General features: G+C 37.3%; 1 protein-coding gene across 2 annotated transcripts in view; it reads right to left on the bottom strand.

Moving 5' to 3' along the window:
* The window catches only part of Pss (phosphatidylserine synthase 1 homolog l(3)77CDf), an 89,351-nt gene that overhangs the window by 39,784 nt on the left and 29,673 nt on the right, over positions 1–19,894 (bottom strand). For both annotated transcript variants that reach the window (XM_067145434.2, XM_067145433.2), the window contains exons 2-4: positions 11,306–11,564; positions 7,590–7,748; positions 7,340–7,491 (exon numbers count right to left, since the gene is read on the bottom strand). In XM_067145434.2, coding sequence (XP_067001535.2) covers positions 7,340–7,491; positions 7,590–7,748; positions 11,306–11,564 — 570 coding nt within the window. The remainder of the gene's footprint in view (positions 1–7,339; positions 7,492–7,589; positions 7,749–11,305; positions 11,565–19,894) is intronic.

The following is a 19,894-nucleotide window of genomic DNA, read 5'->3' as shown; positions in this document are numbered from 1 at the left end:
TTTGGTGAAAATGGTATATGAAAAACTAGGAGCTGATTTCAAAACTGTTAGCAATTTCTTTGTAACTACGTACAAACTGTATATACTTTGATGTTAATATAATGGATACTATACACACGCAAATAAGGTATCGGAGGGCATATATTTGTGTGCTAGCAGCTATGTGGAAATTAATTATTATATTTTTATCTTTTCAGTGCCGCAATCCTGGATTATCAGTTAATATAAGTGAGAAAAAGGCATGCTGTAATTGTTGCAATACACACAAATGACAGTGATGTTGAGATTGCACAGTTTTGTAAGTCACCAGGTCATCTTTTTGTGAAGTTTGGAGTTGAAAGCCTCTAGTGGGGATTTGTAGTACGTTGCCAGGCACAAAAAGCATTCTCAGCTTTCAAACAGTATGAGGATATCTCAGCTTGTACAGCAGATGCAGAACATTATTGACAAGAAACCCAGAACATCCACGAGAATAACTGCCAGACACCTCAAGGTGTCTAAGGGTACAATCCACATCGTAAGTCATATGTTTGGAACTTCTCAAGGGCAGTTCGTATCAGTACACACACAAGAACAATAAGCAAAGTGATTACTGAAGGAGTTGAAATATCCAGAAGAATCAGGATTTTTATTTTATTTTTGGAAAAAAAAAAAGAAAAATCTGCCAGGATCAAGAGACGAACAGGAGAAACGACAAATGTTATGTGCAGATCCTTCTGATGTCCCCTATTTTTTGTACATCAATTTTGGTGGTGGTGATTAGCAAAGAACATGTCATAGCACCTCATTTCTTTTCACAGGCCCTTTGGGTAAATGTTGCTGACTACACAGAGGTGTTAGAAATAGTTATAAACCTCTAGAAAGATAACAATGGAAGACTATGTGTTTCAACAGGACTCTGCACTGGCACAATAAGTTGTGACAATGCAAGATTAAAAGGCAGCCAATCTGCATCACACCAAACATGATCACCTGACTCTCAATACCTAAAACTCTTAGTTTATTGCATGTGGGGTGTTGGTGAACAGGGAACAATATATATATATTTACAAGAACATCAGCACACGTACTGTGTGTGATCAAAAGGATCCTGAATTCTACAAAAACGCTAGAAGATGTAATGTTACAACTCAGAAAAAATGAACTATTCATATGCACAAATAAAAAACTGCTCGAAATCATACTTTACAGAATGCAACACATTCATAGGGGATTATTACATAAAGTGGCCTAGATTAATATTTATGAAATATGACAGATTCTCTACAATATGTATATAACCCTGAAGTTTTTCAATCTGTCAAAACTAATGCAAGATCAATAAATATAGGAAATACTGGAAAAGAAAACATTTAATAAAATATTGTAGTGATTGGCAATTACGGGAATTATGGTCTCAAAAAGAATATTGTTGCTCTCAGATATTTCACTGACATTAAGAGCAGAATTAGTGAACTCGTCAAGGGATATGAAGCACTCCTCAGTAATGTTAAGGAGAGGGCCTTTCTGATTGAGGTCAATAATGTCTAAATCTTGTTGAATATTGGTGAAATAATTATTTAAATCCTACAAGGGTTAATCATGGCAGAATATTTATTGCATTTTATTGCATAGCATGTTTGAGATAACGTACATTAAAATTCCTCCTGGTTTGACCTGCATAGGTGGTTTTGCAGTCAAAACATTTTAGTCTATATATGCCCGAATTTCTTACATGTGTTTATGGAGTGGGAATTGTGGGGAGGAGAACTGGATCTGTTATTGATGGTTCTGAACGCTACATGAATGTTATGTTTCTTGAATGGATTGGTAATGTGATGGAACACTATTATTAAAAGTGTAAGTAGCAAACTTTTGTTATGACTTTGATTCTCTAATGAAACTGGATTTAGGTTTGTGTTTAATTTTATTGATAAGGATGTTTATGTAATCAAGACTGAAACCAGCACTTACGGCTATGTATGGATTATGTTTAATTCTATATTAAGGTTGGACTTTTAAGTGGTTTTCTTACAGGAACTGGGATGCATGGAGTATGCCCCTATGATGGTGGAGGTCTGTGTAGGTTTTCTGAAGATTTTAAAAGTAAGATGGTCATTGTGTCTAAATATTGTAAGATTCAAGATCACATGCTGGTGTTAGGAGAATATAACAAGAAGTATGGTAGCTAGATAATGATCAAACTTGGCAGAGGTAATCAGAATTTTGACAAGGGGAAATAACTCCATTCAGTACTCCAAGTTATACAATCTCTGGTGACGCATGACAAAATTAATTAAAACTCAAGGTCGCACAACAAAGTTCCAGTTCTGTTACATCTGGTAGGCTAAAACATAAAACAGTACATTGAAATTTATAAGCAAGCAGCCTAAACTGTAAAATGAATCAAACTTATCAAATCAAAATGTCAGAAACATGGTAGCTGAGGCATGATGGTGGTGGTGGTGGTGGTGGCAGTAGTAGTTCACAACTTGCTTTACATCACACCAACACAGATAGATCTTATGGCGATGATGGGATACGAAAGGTCTAGGAGTGGGAAGGAATCGGCCATGGCCTTAAGGTACAGCCCCAACATTTGCCTAGCATGAACATGGGAAAACCACGGAAAACTATCTTCAGGGCTGCCAACAGTAGGGTTCAAATCCACAATCTCCTGGATGCAAGCTCACAGCTGCGCACCCCTAAGTGCATGCCCAACTCGCTCAGTGGTGCTGGTGGTGGTGGTGGTGGTGGTGGTAGTAGTAGTAGTAGTAGTAGTAGTAGTAGTAGCAGTAGTAGTAGTATGGCTGTTCTTAGAATATACCAACCTATACTTTTTACTTTGTGCTTTGTAAAACATCAGAATTTTTAGGTAGTCTGCCCTGAGTCAAACAGTACAAACCATTTTATTTTATTTTATCCATTTCCTTAATTTAAAGACTGCCTGGCAGACAAAACATATTTAATAAACAATATTTTCAAATTTTACATAAATGTTCACATGGAAATGACAAAGATCATTTTAGATCTTTGGATATTTGAATAAAAGAATAATTTAAAAAACAGAAAAGGAGAACCAAAGAGACAAGAGATTAGATATCAATCCTGAGAATTATACCGCGTGGCCCGCTTGTCTCTTGCAATTTAGTTTTATGCAACCCGCTGCATTTACTACAAATTTCTGAAAAACATCGGTTCCTCTGCCTAATCCAGGGTAAAGCCGAGCTTTCAGCCAAATTGCGTTGGCCTTCATCAGGGCATGTTAAGTTCTGCTGTGACAGTGAGCAAAGAAATTCAAAGAAACGTGGAAGTCATGACCGTACTATCCATGGCCTACCCCACTAATTGGACTCGAGGATCATCGTGCTGTGATTCACCGCCCTCTGTCGATGGTTTTGGGAGTGCGTCCCGCTGTTCCATGGTGGTGTTATGCATGTATTTCTGCAGTACAGTTATCAAATACATGGAGACCTGTGAATTTGGTGAAAGCTCGGCTTCATTAAATACATATAGTGGCTTTAATCCAGTATTCATTTATTTATTTACGTTAATACTATGAGCCGCGAAAACCTACATTCAATACCAGTGAATACTTTGCCTGGTATACTAATGAATAAGATACATCGATAATTGTTGCAGTCCTTCCTGTTCCCTTGCTTATAGTTAGGTGCAATTACTGCTTTTGTCCAATCAGAAGGTACCTTACCAACACTCCATGCTAATCTTACTTCTCTATGAAGCCATTTCATCCCTGCCTTCCCACTATACTTCACCATTTCAGGTCTGATTTCATCTATTCCTGCTGCTTTATGACAATGGAGTTTATTTATCATCCTTTCCAATTCCTCAAACGTAATTTCATCAACATCATTTTCTTCCTCCCCATGAGCTTGGTTGTCCGCGACACCACCAGGAAGATTTCCTTTTATGTTGAGAAGATTTTCAAAGTATTCCCTCCACCTGTCCAGTGATTCCCTGGGATCTGTTATGAGTTTACCTGAATTACTCAAAACACTGTTCATTTCCTTTTTCCCTCCCTTCCTTTCTTTATTACTGTCTAGAAAGGTTTCCCCTGCTGCTTGAGCTAGCCTCTGAAGTTTTTACCAAAATCTTCCCACTACTTCTTTTTAGATTCAAGAACTACTTGTTTCGCTCGTTTCTTTTATCTACGTACAATTCCCTGTTTGCATTGGCCCTTGCTTGGAGCCATTTCTGATACGTCTTTTTACGTTGGCAAGTTGATCTCACTTCTTTGCTGTTTCTACTACAGAATAACTGTATGCCACCCATTCTCTATCTATATCCTGAACCTGCTTACTGTCCACAGTTCAAAACTTCTCACTAATCATATCCATGTACTTCTAATTTCCTCGACCTGGAGATTTCCTACCCTTATTTGTTTGCAGACAGATTTCACTTTCTCTACCCTAGGCCTAGAGATCTTTAGTTCACTACAGATCAGATAGTGGTCTGTATCATCGAAAAATCCCCGAAAAACCCGTACATTCCTAACAGACTTCCTGAATTCGAAGTCAGTTAAGATATAGTCTATTATGGATCTGGTACTCTTAGCCTCCCATGTGTAGCAGTGAAGAGCCTATGCTTGAAGAATGTATTCATAACTGCTAAACCCATACTAGCACAGAATTTCAGCAAACGCTTCCCATTCCCATTAGATTCCATATCTTCCTCACGTTTACCAATCACCCTTTCGTATCCTTCAGTTCTATTTTCAACTCTTGCATTGAAATTGCCCATTAGAACTATCCTATCCTTGTTGTTCACCCTGACAACAATGTCACTCAATGCTTCATAAAATTTGTCAACTTCATCCTCATCTGCATCCTCACATGGTGAATAAACTCAGACAATTCTCGTTCTAATTCCTTCAACTGCCAAATTTACCTACATCATTTGCTCGAAACAATGTTACGTGCAATAGTATTCCTGATTAACAGTCCTACCCCATACTCTGCCCTTCCTTTTTTTAACACCCATCAAGTACACTTTATAATCTATCTCTTCCTCATTAGCTCCCCTTACCCGAATATCACTTACTCCTAGTATATCCAGATGCATCCTCTTTGCTGACTCCGCCAGTTCTACTTTCTTTCTTCCATAAAGTCAAGAAGTAAAGAAAAGTCATCTCCGTACAGGCCATGAAGGCCCTTGGAGGGCTGGAAGGTAAAGGCTTCCACTATCCGTAACCTCGGCACTTGATGGGGTAGGGTGGTTAGCTCTACGCCCGGCCGCCTTTGCCCCCCAGGAATTAACCTGGTACTCATTTTTGGTGTAGGCTGAGTGAACCTCAGGGCCATGCGCACCTCCGGAAGTGGAAATCTTGTTTCTAAAATCTTACGACTTCCTGACAGGGATTCGAACCCACGTCCTTCCGGGCGAATCGAGCACGCCTTTACCGCCTCGGCCAGGCAGCCCCTTTTCTTCCATAAGCCCCATTAATATTGATAGCTCTCCATCAAATTCCATCTTGTTCGCCAAGTTGTTTCCAAGGAGTCACTCGCCTGTCAAATGAGAGTGGGACTCCGTTACTCCCACAGGTCCGAAGCTTGCTTAAAATGTTCTGAGCTTGGTAAATTCATGAAGCAAGATACTACCCTACTTGCACATAGTCCAAGTGAGGATCTCTCCTCTAATGGGTGGATTGTATAGTCCTAGCCGCCTTGTTATGTAGGGTACATGTTTCGAGTACAAAGGCGAGAAATGGAAAGAAGTAGGTATGAAACATGGTCAAGTTTGTTTTCCCAGAGTTAATCTCTCACTTGAAAATAAAACTGAGAAGCTTTTGAAGTCCTATTATTTCCTGGTTTATTGTGTTATTTGAAATGATACTTCCAAGGTATTTGTAGTTGGAAATAGATTGTTAAAAAGAGTTCCTTCCAGGAAAATGTTTGAATCTGTGCCATTCCTGTTGATAGTCATTTCAACAGTTTTTGTTTTTCTGATGTTTAGTCCATATTCTTTAAACTTGCCATTCCAAAGATTTAGTTTCTCCTGTACTTCTGCTTCATTTTCTCCCCAGATCAGAACATCATCTGCAAATATTAGTGTGTTAGCCTCTGTACTGTTTTTTGATAGATTTTATGATCCGATCCATGACTGATGAACAGGAGTCGTGACAAGGCACTTCCCTGCTGGACTCCTCTTTTGGTTTCAAACTAAGCTAATCTTCCATCCCTTACTCAGACACAACTGAAGCATTATTGATAAAACATCTTTACTTTATCAATCAGGAAGTTTGGCACACCTATACCTTCTAGGCATTCCCAGATTATCTCCCCAGGCACATTGTTGTAAGCCTACTTGTTGTCCATACAAACCATCACTAAGTTCCCAGTGCTTCAGCTCTTCCTGAACCCGTGTTGCTCCTCCTCCTCCAATAACAGTTCTACTATATATCCGATTCTTCTTTCAATTATCTTCTTCTGAAGTTGAACTGAGTGAGAATGTTGAGTGATGCCCCTATAATTTACACACTTCTTCCCGTTTCTTTTTTATACAGGGAGATAATGATGCCTTTCATCCAGTCCTCTGGTATCCTGTTCTCTTTCCCAATTACAGAGTATTCTATACAACCACTGTATGCCTTGTGGTCCAGCTACCTTTATCATGTCAGCAATGTACTCTAATGGAATGTACTCTAACTAATAAAGTTTGCATGACTGATGTTTTGTTTACTTTTTAATTTCATTCTTCTAGACATAATGAATTTATTTTCTGAGGGGGTACATGTAGGAAAGCTCAAACAAACCTAATGTTTTGTAGACTGTTTAAAAAATCTACTTTTTCTCACTGCTGCACGAGTTCTCATTCATCTTTTCCGGTTTGATTACTATCACCCTTCTATATACAAATGTTTAAATTCTCAGAAAAACAATGCATACACATGAATATAAATATTATAATTTATGTTCTAAGAAGGGAACAAGAATCCATATGCTTCAATAAAGTAGTAATGAAAATATTTAAGAAAACTCTCTGTGATCATTTCAGATCCACTTGAGCTACTTCAATTTTAGGTGGTCCATTTGTTATACTGAATTATGCTGGTACTGTTACTGGCACAACAAAGCTACAGAAATTATCTTCTTACCAAACAACCATTTAAAAATGAAGCCAATTAATAAGATATATTTGCTGGAGAAACAGCCACAGAGTAAAAGGACATTCCTCAACCAGAACATAAAGATATAGTATTTAACACTAATATTTCTGAATTTGGAAATACCAGTAAGTGTTTATGCTAATTTGTTAGAATATGAAATATTACAGAGTAAAAAGAAAAAAGAAGTACTTAAGTGTTCATTATGCAATTTATTACAGAGTACAAGATAATTACCTGATGCTAACCCACTTGTATTCTCTCATTTCTAAGTATTTACATATCTTCAATCCAACCCAAATACCAAGCCCATTACACAGTAAAACATCCAATATTAGGGCATCCCACCAGCACTCTACAAAATTTGGCAGTAGGTGGGCGAATGCAATCTGAAAAAACAGTATTTAGTAATGAAACATGGGTAGCATTAGAAAGTTTTTCATCATGTGAATAAATCTCCACTAAAATATTTGAACAATATACTGACCTCAGTGAATTCCCACATAATGCTGATTGCCCAAAGGATGCCTAAATGTCTGACTAGGATAGCTTTGAAGGTCCATCCCAAGAAGTGACCCCATGCAAACACATCAACATGACTCCAGACTCTCTCTACTGTTATATCAGAACAATTAACACCATATTCCTGAAACAACAATATTCCTGATCAATTGAAATGAAGCTAATAATAATAATAATAATAATAATAATAATAATAATAATAATAATAATAATAATATTCTTGGTATTACATCCCACTAATGACTTTTAGAGTTTTCGAATACATTTAGGTGCTGGAATTTTGTCCTGCTGGAGTTCTTTTACATGTCGGTAAATCTTGTGAGACTGACATGATATATTCACATTTCTTTTTTTGAGTCGCAGCCTAAATTGCACCCACTGATCATTCCATTCCCAGGTTCAGCATTGGAGAAGAAAATTTAGGTAGTTAGCAGGATATCAGCAGCACAGAAGAAAGTCCAGGTTAATACATGTCTGCAGAAATAGTGTGCCGTAAATATGAGCAGAAAACCCCTGATGGATGTCAACTGTAATATTATCATTTTCAGACACTCCTGCTGTGATATGGATATAGACACTTGGCACTATATAAGCAGCTGCACAGAACCAACAAGGTGCTCCTGAACACCATGTCAAAATGCTAGCCAAAATAAGGTGAAGTGCCATGTGATCAAGGGCTTTCTCAAGGTCCAAGAATGCGAGTGGTGGGGTTTATTCTTCTCAGGCTGTTTCTCAACTAGGACCCATGCAACATGGATTGCATAAGTTGTGCTGGAAATTTTTCCGATTGTAGCTTGGTTCGTCGTCATTTTGTTTCTCCAAATCATCTATATTAATGAACATTGTAAAAATACAAAATCATTTGTTTTAATCTCCTCTATAGACACTTTGATGCTTGAAGAAGCAAGGAAATAAAAATACACTACCAGCCAAAAAATAGGTGTAACACTTAAGGAAAAATAAAGTTATTCAAATGTATTTCTCAACTACATTCATTATCATTTATTTTTATTTTGATCAGGGCTGAGGATCATGTTTTGTACATTTGGAGTTTTATGTTGATATCACTACCTATCAAGTTTTACAGCTACACATTTGTGTTATTATTGGGATGTGAAAATATGGCTTCTAGTGGCAAAATTTCAAACATTCATAGTAGAATGTCAATTATTTTGCAATTTTCTTTTAAATTCTATTACCCGTGTTACTGGAAACTTAGGCACCTGCAGAAATAATTTAAACACCTGGGGTGTGTAGACGTCTGATTATTTTCAAGAGCAAGGGTGTTACAAAAAGGCCCACACGTATTTTACAAGCTGCGAGACCTTTTCGGGAACACCATACTTACAGCATGTGTCCAGAATCCGGTCAACCAAGATGTACAACAGTCGCAGATCAGTGATATAAAAGAAAGAAAGAAAGAAAGAAAGAAAGAAAGAAAGAAAGAAAGAAAGAAAGAAATAAAGATAGAAAGAAATAAATAAAACACCTACAACAGGGCCAGATTTATAACCACAGCACCAAAGTGCTCATTTCCAATTCACCCGAGAGCATAGCCACTGAACAAACAGCAGTGGAGCTAAGTTCTGCCTATACCTTTTAAACAAGGACTCCACATGGAGAAGGTTCCATCATGTTTTGTGGTAGGATCAGTTCTGACAGACAAAGTGAGCTGTTAACTATAGGAAATGGAGCTTTGACTGCACACCACTACATTGAGAAAGTCATCCTTCCAACATGTCATCCCTTATCCTCCTCACACAGGTGTGAGAACTTCATGCTTATGCATGACAACGCTCTACCCCACACTGTTCGATGTGTGTTGGACTTTCTGGAGGAGATGGGAGTTGTCGGTTTGGAGTGGCCTGCACGGAGTCCAGGCCTTAATCCCATCAAGCATGTGTGGGATATTGTTAAGCATCGTGTTCATCGATGACCTCTCCACAATCTGGGTGAACTTCAGGCAGCTGTTATTGAGGAACGTGAAGCAGTTCAGCACGCTGACATTCACACCCTAATATAAAGAATGTCAACCAGGATGCAAGCTGTTATTCTAGCCATGAATGGTAACACGTCTTATTCGGTGAAGACTGAATATGCATGGATGTGTTGTGATGTTTAGTGCCAGTAACCTCGGTTTTAAGTGTGAAAAAAAAAATGGAAATAAATCTGCCAAAAACCACAGAACCTCATTCTTACCATCTCAAAGTAAACAATGAAGTGAAAAATGATCTCTCCCTTAAAATAAAGTTTACCATCTCAAAGTAAACAATGAAGTGAAAAATGATTTCTCCCTTAAAATAAAGTTGCAGCTAATCTTCGTTACATTTCTGTTTCAAAATAATGTAAGTAAAATAAATTTTGTGTTCATAAAATTCATATCCTCGAGAACATCCAAGTGTTAACTTTTAGCAAGCAGTGTATAAGTTTATGGAAAGCTGTCAGAGTAATCAATGATTTGTTAGTCCAGAATACATATGAAGATCTTCATCGTATGGATTAGAAGTTGGATCAGGTAGCATTTAGTACATCTGGAAGGACTACTCTTTACAGGGATGATGCTCTGTTGCCAGTCAGTCTGCATTTGTCTGCATTAATAATTTGGTCTGTTGCAAAGTCGTTTGAGCCTGTAGCTTGCCCTGACTTCATTTGTTTCAAACCAGTCTTCACTTCACTTCAGTGATGTAAATTTGGAAAGTAGTGTTAACAAGCCTGCTGCATCCCATGTTTGAGAGCACCAAAGTTCAGCTGCATGATCATCCAGGCCAGTGTCTCATTTGCTTCAAAGGAATTTTCATTTTGGCAATGCTGATTAGATCAATAGTCCTGGTGTTTAGGATTAGTGGATGGGTGAATTGCTCAGTAGAGATCTCTTTAAAGTAGCTCCTCACTTTCTTTTAATTTACTAGCAAATGCCAGTTTCGTCCTCCTCCTTCATCCATATCGAGCTCTGATAAAGTTCTGCATACCAATGGCTTTCCTCACTGTCATGATCTTTGCCTCCCTATAGGTAATGTATCCACACAGATGCACAAAAGATGCTGTCAGTTGGTATAATTAATTTTATTCACACATATATACTCAAATTAACACCCACATAACCTTAATCACAGTATCACAACAGACAATTCACTTTGAGGATGTCAACAAAATCGCCATTATTAAAAACAACTGAATAACACAGCACATAGAAGTTACAACCTTGGAATACAAATAAAACAGATGACTACCAACTTCCTACTTCAGCATGTCAGACACGTGGTTACAGATATAATCCTGTTACACCATAACTCACCTTCCAAACAATAACTGACTAAAAACTGTAACTTACTTCACCGTCAAAATCGTCTCTTTATATATATGCTGGTCAGTCTTCCAAAAAGATACGTTACAAAAAACTACCTTCTTGAATATTCTAGAGTACCCAATACATAGAAATAGTGTACAGAATATTCTCAATCATTCTAGTGTCTATACCATTCTGGAAGTTACAGTGTGTTTCACAATTATGGATTACAATTTATATTTTGCCTTGGTCTCTGTCGAAAAGTAGACAAAAATACTGCACCCATCAAGAAATTGCAATAGGTTAAAACTGAGACTACAAAAAATGTATAAATAAGCAAGTACTCATCTAATTTCAGTTTGGCATGGTAACTTTTCAGTACCGTATCCACTTACCTTCTCCATGTCTATGTGAAAATCCTTCAGGGATGGGTCCATCCATAATAAAATATCTTTAACAGTTCTATAATTTTGAAAAAGCAAGAATAGCAATGCCATCAGGTACAGAACACTCATTCCAAAGACCATTCTCCAAACTGCTGGATGAGGCCGTGTGAATGGACCATTTGGAAACGCAAGAACTGAGATGATGAGGAAGAAGAAGATAACACAGCATATTCCAGCCCATATATTATCTTGTATATTTTGTTCATCTCTGTCAAAGAACAGAAAAATAATTAAATAATCAAGATCTTTACCATATTTTATGATTATAAAGCATTGATAAATCATAGATTAGCCATTAAAAAGTATTGGAAGGTGGAAATCGTCTCTCAAAACCAAAGTTGAGTTTCAATACGGAACCCCACAATGAAATTTATGAATTGTGATCCACCCAACCAGAAAAAAGAAGCCAAGTCCAAAATAGACGATACGCTAAGTTTATGTAATCACAGATTAGCCATCAAAAAGAATTATAAGGTGGAAATCATCTCTTAAAACCAAAGTTGAGTTTAACACCAATACAGAACCCCACAGTGAAATTTATTAATTGTAATCCTGCCAACCAAGCAAAAATAAATAAATGTTAAGCTAAGTCCAAACAGATGATAAGCTAAGTTAATGTAATCATATATTAGCCATTAAAAAGTATTGGAAGGTGGAATTAATCTTTTAAAATGAAAGTTGAGTTATAAAACAACGAAAATGATTTATCTTATATGACGTAGAATTCAATAAATAACCTGATTTTTTTTTTTTTAATCCATAGACTAGTAACTTAATGCTTTTAAATCAGGAGGTTTTGCACTGACCTCATATTCATACAAACATCATGCACAAAGAATACCAAACCAGCTAGATTATAAAGTGTCCTCTATGGAGCTATATTTGAAAAAACTGATCATGATCATAAAAGATTTGGGAAAGTTTTTGAGAGAAACATTCAAGTTCTGAATTATCTCAGCGTATTCAATCCAATACCACTAAAAGATACACAAGCAAAATTTCAAGGAGCATAGAGAGCATTCATGGATTACAACATAATTTATAGAAAAACCATTAGAAACATCATTTCACTAGTTTGTGGTGCATTCTATGCTCAATGCACTGGTTAAAATTCTTGTACCATACACTAGGGGCAAAAAAAAAAAAAGCAGCTGTAAATCAAACTCAAGGAGACTATCAACCATTTAGAGTGAGTAAAGATAATTTAAAATTTATTTTCATCTCACTGAAACATTCACATTTAAAACTCAATCATTAATAGAATTTGATTGAATCTTCAAAGTGAATGACTGCAGTATGCCTGCTTTACAATAAAATAATTATCACCTGTTGATACACTTTTGAATGAGCAAGGTTCATTTGTCATCAAAATACGGAACATAGATGAATGTCATCTGCCTTCCTTACATACAGATTAGAACTACATGATATTACAAAGTTGAACAATGAAATAAGGGAAAGGGAAACATATTCTGTTTCCAGCTCCTTGCTAAGTGGTCTGGAACAACCACCTCCATCAATTTCTTATGATTTTGTCATATCTGAGAGTTTTCCTGTTTGAATAGTCAGAAGGACCTACTCTTTTTTTCCTTAATATCAATCTACTGTACACTCCAGGTGGTGGTGGTATAGTAGTAGTAGAATTGTAATAATGTGCATGTGTCTCGCCCTCTAAAAAATATGTAAAGCCATTACTTAGTATTAGTCTTCATCATCACCATCATCATCATCATAATAATCATAATTTCCTTCGTCCAGCTTCCACGGGTCAGACGTTTAAGGCATCTTCTATACAACCACCATTGATCCTCCTTAACTGTGTTCCAATCCAGATTTCTTCTAATTATACTATTCTTGATCGTTTTCAACCACCTTTGCTGGGTCTTCCTCTTGCCTTCCCTATCTGGGTCTCCATCATCTGCTTCGGTATCTTTCGCTCTTCCATTCTTCTGACATGTCCAAACCTTCTAGGTTTATCCTTCTCCAGTCTGCCGTAAAGATTTTCCCACTCCTATTTCCTTCTTGACATCCTCATTTCTTACTCTGTCCTTGCTTGTCTTCCCTATCATACTTTCTCCTATCTTTTTGTCAGTGTCCACATCTCCACTACATATGTCAACATGAGCAGTAGGTCTAGTACATCTTACACATCACCTCTTTACATGTCATTCGTACCTCCTGCCTCCATACCAGGTTTCTCATGCTCTGGTAGAATGCATTTCCCTGTGGAATCCTTTTACTGATCTCCATGTTTAGCCCCATGTCTTGTATAAGTTCGCTTTCCAAATACTTGAAGATCTCTACAATTTTGAGGTTTTGTCCCTTTATTTTTATAATTCTTTTCCCTTCCCTTTCTCCTCTAGTCAGAGGGGCTGCCTGGCCGAGGCGGTAAAGGCGTGCTCGGTTCGCCCGGAAGGACGTGGGTTCGAATTCCCGTTAGGAAGTAAAAAAATTTAAGAAACGAGATTTCCACTTCCGGAGGTGCATATGGCCCTGAGGTTCACTCAGCCTACACAAAAAATGAATGCCAGGTTAATTCCTGGGGACAAAGGCGGCCGGGCGTAGAGCTAACCACTCCACCCCATCATGTGCCGCGGTTAACAATGGTGGAAGCCTTTACTTTCCACTCCTCCAAGGGCCTTCATGGTCTGTAACTTTAAAGCTTTTCAGTCTGTCGAAAACACTAATTATAATACATATAACACGATAGCGTACCGACGAGAAAAATACACATTATTTTTTAACAGGTGTGTTATATATATTAAAATTATTTTCAAGAGACCGAAAAGCTTTAAAGTTACATTAACTAAGTCGACATTGGAATATATGGCTTCCTTCTTTAGAAAAAGTAAAAATTTGCATACAGATTTACCATCAGACCAGGTCCATGTCCCCACAATTTAGTCTTATCTCCTTCACCATTTTGTTCATGCCACTCGGTCACCACGTCGTCTGATAAACATTGTGAATAACACTGGTGATGCCACACTTCCTTGTAGTCCTGTTTCATTCCAAAACCACTCTGTCCTTCCCTACACTGCTGCAACAACTTTTGTAAATTGCTTGCACATATTGTATCATTTGTTTTCCAAATCCTTCCTGCTGCATTTTACTCTCCATATCTTTGCTCTGGGTACACTATCATAAGGATTTTCTCAATCAAGGAATGTCAATACCATCCTATCTTTCCAAAACTTCATCATCCTCTTGCTATGGGTCTGTTGTCTTTCTTGTGTTTACTGAGAACTGGAAAAGATCCAAAGGTAAACAGCACAGTTTGTTATGGGTGATTTCTGACAAAGGTGTAGTGTTATGAAAATGTTACAATCTTTTGGCTGAGAAAACTTGGGGAGTACAGGGACAAAATGCCAAAATAAGTGATATGTTCTGAGCTGTCAGTGGAGAGATGGTGTAGAATGACATTAGTAGATGAATAAGCTTGAAGTTGCAATTCAAGAGGAAAAATTGGGGCAAATATTTGTTTTTAGGAAGAGGATTTAGGGATTGGAATAATTTACCAAGGAAGATGTTTTATATATCTCAATCATCTTTGAAATAATTTGAGAAAAAAAACTAAATAATTGATAGGGCAGCCCTAAATGCAGATCAGTGGTAAATGAAAAAGAAGAAAATGAAAAGTCATGTTGATGTCACCTGGGAAGTAACACATCAAATTTGACCTTTCGTATTACTATATAGTAACATAGTAATGTACTATATACTATATAGCATATTAGTATTTGTATTACCATATAGTAATGGTACTATATAATATGGTCCGTTATTGGACATTATACATTTTTCAACCAAAACCAAGAACATATGAGAATGCCAAAGTAATTTCATTAAGTGAACACTTTATGCAATCAACAAGATTATTTTACATGCCACCATGAACATGACATGGCCTAAATTTTCTCATCTTTAAAAGTCCTCCATCCTCAGACTGGATTAGACCCTATATGCCGGACACAAGAAGTTAACACATTTGTGTACAGTTCAACTCTTATGAGTTTCGACTTGACATTTGAGCGCTGCCTTTCGGCGAAGGATAAGTGAATTAATAAACAGCCAGTCATAGGCAGCCAATTGTTCTGATAGAGTGCATTAGATTCGAGTTCCGGTTACCAGTGTTGCCGATCTGCTGTTTACTGTAACCATGTGCTACCAGCTGTCTGTTGTACTGTGCGCAGTTCTTTTCGCTATCTTTGTCAGTTCACTTGGTCATTCTTGACAAAGCACCAACAATGATGGCTAGAAATAATGAGTCATTTGAGTGGTTGAGGGAGCATAATATTTCGCTTCGCGATGACATGAGGAAGAAGTGGATCTCATACTGTTTGTGAAACAAAACAAGCCCTAGTACCCAGTTTACATGGTGGATGAAATAGTCAGCAGGCGTGAGCATAAAGTTGTTCACCATTCTGAAATAGGATTTTTTCCTTCCTTAGGGAAAAATTAATCTATCAGCAATGTGAGCACTTCTAGATGGTAAGTAGAAGTTTCATTTCATTTTCTAGCATCTTATCTGTTCAAGCATTGATCTATTTTTATCTTATTTTCATCTTATAGACTTATCCTAAATAAGTTGTGCATTATTGTTAATCTTATGTGAGTTATGTATGTTGCTACAAAGAATTCTGAGCATTTGAGTATATACATTTCCATTCATGTTTATGTGTATCATTTAGAAAATGGAAAATGAATGAATGAGATTTAGCTTGAAGGAAATCAGCTGTTTGTACTCGTAACAATTTGTCAAGACAAAACAGTAGTAGTAGTAGTAGTAGTAGTAGTAGTAGTAGTAGTCTCAAGATGTGTCCAGTCAGTCCATCTCTTCTGGTTGAATTTCGCCAATCGTCCCGTTACCAACTCGAGAACCTGGTTTTAACAGCAGACTTTAGTTTTGTACACTTCCTGCAACCTGCAGGTTTTATGACAAGGAAACATGATAGTAGAGAACAAATGCAAGGAATGGATCTCAGGCAAGAGATATCAAAATTATGTAAATGCACCAATTAATATTTACTCTATGCATTCTCTCAAGATGACAGTAAAGGGACAAATATGAAAGACATAACACAGTTAATGCAGTGAGTTCTTACTGCAATTCACTGAAATTGTCATAACTTTTTGCATTTATCGGATCACATATCAAATCTGAAATACATCACTCTGTATTCAGATCTATTCTACTGTACAGGTAAACAGCTGAGAAGATTCAGGGTACCGCATTCATTCCCTGGAGGTATGTGTCTGAAATTAGCAAGAATGAATGCTGGTACCAAAAGGTGGAAACAAGGCCACAAGAACATTCGTAACAAAATGACTAAGGGCAAGCTATAATAATGACATTGGTTTTACACTCCACTACCTAATTTTACAGTTTTTGGAGACGTCAAGGTGCCAGAAATCTACCAACACGAGGCTGACATATTTGAGCACCATCAAATACCACTCGAATGAGTAGGGATCGAACCCGCCAACTTGAGCTTAAAAGGATAGCGGAATACTACCCGAGTTTTAAGATCATATTACGATTAAATACATTTTGTGCAGGTGTGCATGTATATTACTTTAGGGGGTGGGACCATACGATGTAGGCAGATGAGAATTATATACTTCTAGGGGCCGGTTCAACCATCTGCTGGTAAACTGGATGGCAGCTACGCAGGAGGTAAACTACCCGGGGGTGTAAATCAGCTGGTACTTTGACTTGCACGCTATCACCACTTCATAAGCGCTAGGTAACTACCTGGAGTTAGACACCGATTTACGGGGTTGGCTAGATTGATTTTCAGCAGCTTCTCGCTTTTCAGTGAAGTGCTATCTATCGTTAGATGTATGAAGCTCATTTCGATTATCTTGTTTTCCTGTGCTTGCATCTGCTCATTATCAACAACAGGCCTAATAAGGGATGTCTTAGAGTTATGTACAACAATTTATGTCAAGTTTTCGTGAGGTTAATCTATGAGGTTCAAAATCAATACCCATTTGGGATTAAAATCTTGAGATTTTAATGTTTACAGTTTCTTACGCCAGTTATAACCTGTCATGTAAGAAAGAAGTTTGGAAAGTATTCTCATGGTAGATTGGTCAAGGCGCTTGCTCTGAAATGGAAGATCCACAGGTTCTCTTTGTCATTTTTAATTTAAATTTGAATTTATTTTCGTTCCCTGCCCTTGTTCTTAACTCTCTTTTACGTACTTCCATATAGGATACGTATATACACACATCTTCCTTATGGACTTACTCCCTTTGAGCATTCTATCTACAGGCTTCTGTGAATTGATTATCTCCACGATCCTCTATTTGCAACTAGCTCTGTGACCTCGTTTAGTTCCACATACTTCTGTTTGTTTAATGCATTTCATTCTAATGTGTACTTTTATATGAAGATGGAAGATAAAGGTAAAGAACAAATTGTGGTATATATACATTTGTAGGAAGAGGAATTTGGGAATGGAATAATTACCAATTTCTTTTGAAATCATTTATGAGAAGACTAGGTAAACAACTCATAGGTGATCTGCCACCTGAGCAACAGTCCTAAATGCAGGTCAATATTGAAAGAAATTAATCATAACATCACTTTCTATAAGTAGCACACACATAAAGCATTTTCCTAGTAGACATAATATTGTGATAAAATATTCCAATGAAATATATTAATAAAAAAAAGAATGTATGTAAAGCGGCATGCAGATGAATACAATAGCTCATTATGAAAATTAAAATATTTGACATAATGAGGACTCGAACCTGTGTACCTCTGATTACAAAATGAGCGCGAAAGCCACTAAGCTACGAGAACGCTTTGGGTAACTCATATACATACACTCACTTATACCTGGTGGCTGAAAACTGAAAAATTAAAATTGGAAAATTAAAGCCCATTTGAGATGATTTTCCAAATAGGTTTTGATTTTGTATCCTTGTAGAGTTTCTTTACAAAAGCTTGACATATAATATGAGTCCCCGACGCTGTCGATGCGAGAGGCTGGTGTGACCGTTGCAACTCAAGGAAAACATTCAAAAATTCTGCTATACAATACCAATCACTGTAACGGTATCATGCTTTTATCAACATACTAGCTGATGTACCCGTGCTTCGCTACGGGATTCTCAGAAAGACTGACTTTGTGGTTTTCCTAACTGAAATCAACATAGGTCATTACAAAAACGTAAGTATGAATGTAGTGATTAAGAGCAATGCTATCATATAAAATACTCGATCAAATGGAAAGCCGCACGTTTTATCACTTTTAACAAACAGTGCTGCGGTTAGATTGCGGTGCCGATCTAATAGTCCAAAGTTCCAGAGCTGGGATGACCAGGCCGCAGATTGCCATGAACACTCATCTGTCATTATTCTGCTAAATATGCACACTGTTCATTCCAATCAGTACCTCAGAGTAGGGATTGAATAGCCCGAATGCTATGATGATCCAGTGTGTTACGTACCAGTAGTATCAGGAAATTTATAAACCAGGGGAATGACATGGTAAAGAAGAAAGTTATCTAACTCACCAGCTACTTCCCATCAATATTCAGGCAGGCTGTTACACTCTGTCCGACTGGGCGAGTTGACCGTGTGGTTAGCGGTGCGCAGCTGTGAGCTTGCATCCGAGAGATAGTGGATTCGAACCCCATTGTCGGCAGCGCTGAAGATGGTATTCCGTGGTTTCCCACTTCCACACCAGTCAAGTGTTGGGCCTGTACCTTAATTAAGGCCTAAGTCACTCCTAGCCCTTTCCTATCCCATCGTCGCCATAAAACCTATCTATGTCGGTGCGACGGAAATCAAATAAAAATTACTCTGTACGCAGCAGTAATCCTATATTCCGGAGATGAGGGGCAACAGAAGACACAAACATCACGACAAACAATGGTCAATGTAATGTTATTGTTGATCAGTGTTATGAGCTTTCTATATTGTAGGCCTACACATTCAGTTTTCTTTCGACTCTGTGATTTGTAAAATATTTTGTACCGTAAACTGTAGTTTCTTATTCTCCGACTTTACATACCGATTTTCATTAAATACTGTTTACCCATTTTCTCGTTACTCGGCGCTGATATGGACTTAGTAACAAAAATTCAAATTCATGACTATCTTGGTGATCATAGCCAGTACGGTAACAATGTATAAGACATGAATAATAGGAAATTTAATACTATATAACCTTAGTTATCTAGTATTCACCGACTACACTTCTAATAAGAAATATTTGAGAATTACATTTTAGGCCTTCCCCTAAACTACCATTTCACTCAGCGTGAATGAAATATTTTACAGCCAAGACTATAGCGACTTATTTTCTGACTTTGCATGCCGATTTTCATCAAGATAGGACTACTAATAACAATATTTGAGAATTAAATTTTAGGCCTTCCCCTAAACTACCATTTTTCTCAGCGTGAATACAATTATTGACAGTCTAGATTCTAGCAATTTATTCCCCAACTTTGTATACTCATTTTCTTTAAAATACGCCCACTAATAACATAAATATTTGAGAATTCAATTTTAGGCCT

The sequence above is a fragment of the Anabrus simplex genome, chromosome 4 (genome assembly GCF_040414725.1).
Source record: "Anabrus simplex isolate iqAnaSimp1 chromosome 4, ASM4041472v1, whole genome shotgun sequence".
In the NCBI taxonomy this organism is placed as follows: Eukaryota; Metazoa; Arthropoda; class Insecta; order Orthoptera; family Tettigoniidae; genus Anabrus; species Anabrus simplex.
This window is presented reverse-complemented; position numbering and strand designations above follow the sequence as displayed.